This window comes from Diaphorina citri, unplaced genomic scaffold (genome assembly GCF_000475195.1).
Source record: "Diaphorina citri unplaced genomic scaffold, Diaci psyllid genome assembly version 1.1 scaffold17, whole genome shotgun sequence".
Lineage (NCBI taxonomy): Eukaryota > Metazoa > Arthropoda > Insecta > Hemiptera > Psyllidae > Diaphorina > Diaphorina citri.
In genome coordinates this window covers 220,133-222,985 of record NW_007377455.1, presented here as the reverse complement: position 1 = coordinate 222,985, position 2,853 = coordinate 220,133, and the positions used below count along the sequence as shown (strand labels likewise).

The following is a 2,853-nucleotide window of genomic DNA, read 5'->3' as shown; positions in this document are numbered from 1 at the left end:
GACTTTCAACTTTCAATCAAACATGATAGAAAAAAAATAATAATAAATAAACATGATAGAAATAAAGAATGCACCATTCATTCTAAAACTTGATCATTTTAGTTTCGGTGGAGGGACTTAGCTAAATGTCAAGGGTAGTCCTCACTTTAAGAGACATTTATTTATTTCAGACTCTTTATTGGTTATAATAAATTATAAATTCAATGCACACAAAAAGATAGGGCAATGGGCAATCTCTACCATTCAATTCACAATCAAACTCTATCCTATTACTCTCCCCTCCGGCTTATTTCAGGAAACAATGGACACAGGTGATGAGTACGAGGTAGGAGACTCCGGACAGCCGGATGATGGTAACTGTCACGCCGGTCGCCGGCCCCGGTGTCGCCGGAAGAAGGTTCATCATAGTACCGTGGTGAATCCGGACTCTAACCTGTACTTCTACTGGCTGCTCATCATCACGTGCTGTGTATTGTATAACCTATGGACACTCATTGTACGGCAGAGTTTCCCCGAGCTACAGGAAAATGGGGCCAAGTTCTGGTTCTTCTGTGATTACACCACAGACACATTCATTGTCCTGGACATACTGGTGCAGTTCCGCACTGGATATCTCGAACAGGGTAACAATAACAACAATCACATCACTTACTATGAGAGGCAGCTCTGACATCATAATTATCAGGATAAAGATTTTATTATATCGCCTTATCAGATCTTAAATAGCTAGTAGCACATGTCCCAGAACTCCCAGATACAAACCACGCACAGAGGTGCTTAACTGTAGTGACGTGTCGGAATCTAGTAAATTGAGTAAATTCAAAGGGATATTGCTGACTTCAGATCTCTTTTTAGGACTATGTCTATGTAGTACGAAGTGCTATAATTTTTTATCCCACAAAACTCTTTTTACAAACATTTATAATTCGGTCGTTGCCTGATGGTAATCAGAAGGTCGCGGGTTCTATTCTCTTCTGTTTTCAGGTCTCATGGTGTATAACTCAATGAAGCTGGCAGGTCACTATGTAAAATCCAGAGCCTTCATGTTAGATATCATCTCTCTTCTTCCTCTGGACCTTCTCTACTTCAAGATTGGAGTCAATCCCATGCTTAGATTTCCTAGATTTCTTAAGGTAAATTTCCTCTATTTTTTTCTCCCATTAGAAATCTCGAGCGGTTTGTCAGATTTTATTAAGATATTCATATTCTATACCAGTGGATCTCAACCTTTTTTTACTCATCGCCCCCTTAATCCTTTTCACGTAAATTTATTTGAAGGATCGCCCCCCCCCCCCAGGAAAATAAATACCTATATGTGTAAAATTCAAGAAACATTAACTAAGTAGGTAGGTATTTATTATTTTAATAAAACAAGAAAAAAATGGAATAATTGAAGATACATACATAATTCAGGTACCTATACTATTACGTTCTTATAATATAAGATTACGTGTACGTGGGCGTGAATGGGTTCGTTAAAGATTAGGGTTAGTGAAAACACTCGCGAATTCGTTTATTATAACTAGAGTACAATAAGTTTATTTAAGTTGACAATAAAAGAGTACACAGTCAATAGGTACAATCGCTATTACAAGGTACAATCTCTTATCACAAAGTACGATCCCTTATCTATCACTGTTAACACTAACTTTCACTTAGGTACTTTACTGTCACTTATCGCGGTACTAACACTTAGATTTCGCACTAGAAAACTCACTGACTATCACTGTACCAATCGCTTACTATATCGCTTACTTACACGGGTTTAACGCTCGCACAGATCCAACACAACACTAACTGACCGGTGGGTAGGTACCTATCCTCAATTTATAGCTCCCCGAGAAAGTGAGGAAGTACCTAGAATGTCCTGGTGAATTCTCCCTAAATTCCAGACAATCTTACGTCATTATCCTACGTAATTAATTCGGTTCTAGAACGGACTCTAAAATTCGACAATGTTGTGTATATACCTGTTTACCTATAAGTACCTATAGTTTAGATCTTCCCCGCTCTATCCTAGTACAGGGGTTATCAACTCGTGGCCCGAGAAGTACCTTTCTACATAGTATCTATAGCAGGGTTGTCCAACCTTAGGGCACCCGAGGGCCGCAAGAGACCAAGGTAGAGAGTTGGCGGGCCGCAAAAACTCAACTCACGGGGGGGGATGGCCTGGTGTAATGTAATTATAATTGATGGTACCTAATAGAATTAGAAACTAACTATGAAATTTGTAAGGTAAACTGGGATAATTTTTATAAATTTGAAAATTTTCATGCATTAATTATTTTATTTAGTATATTTACTGTTATTTCCCATTTTCGTTCAATTTTTTTAGGCGGGCCTTCGCGGGCCGCGGGTTGGACAAGCCTGCAGTAGAAGAATGACGTTTCGATCGCGGAGTCGGTCTGAGAATTCCAAAGAATGGACAGAAATTACTAGAATTCCTGGTGTTTTGAAGATTCAGATTCAGCTTAACTTAGAATCTGTCATCAAAAAAAAAAAAAAAAAAAAACAGTCGGGAGTCGGATGAAAGAAGCCATTCAATAACGAGAACACACAAGCCTAGTTAGGGGCCAGCCTAGTTAGCTTAGTGGTAGTGCGTCCGCCTTGTAAAGATAGGCCGCGGGTTCGATTCCGCGCCCGGGGCGGATTTTATCCTGATGGGATAATGTTCGTTCTCGGACGGCTGGCTTTCTCCTAGATCCTGTACTTCCTTCTCTTCTTCGATTTCGGGACGATAAGACCTAGCATTACAGTTCCCTCTGTCAAAATCTTTAAAAAACCTAGTTACGCCTTGGAGGTAAGTGTGCTTCGCTTCGCTTAGCGCTAGTTGCCGGTTTCGATTACCGTCCG

The 2,853-nt window shown here is 39.9% G+C and overlaps 1 protein-coding gene across 1 annotated transcript in view; it reads left to right on the top strand.

Moving 5' to 3' along the window:
• Nucleotides 1–297: 297 nt before the first annotated feature.
• LOC103507743 (cyclic nucleotide-gated channel cone photoreceptor subunit alpha-like) overlaps nucleotides 298–2,853 on the top strand; it is a 7,147-nt gene continuing 4,591 nt past the window's right edge. Inside the window, exons 1-2 of the mRNA XM_008472248.2 lie at nucleotides 298–623; nucleotides 985–1,133. Of these exons, the coding sequence (XP_008470470.1) occupies nucleotides 302–623; nucleotides 985–1,133 (471 nt within the window). The 5' untranslated portion in view covers nucleotides 298–301. The remainder of the gene's footprint in view (nucleotides 624–984; nucleotides 1,134–2,853) is intronic.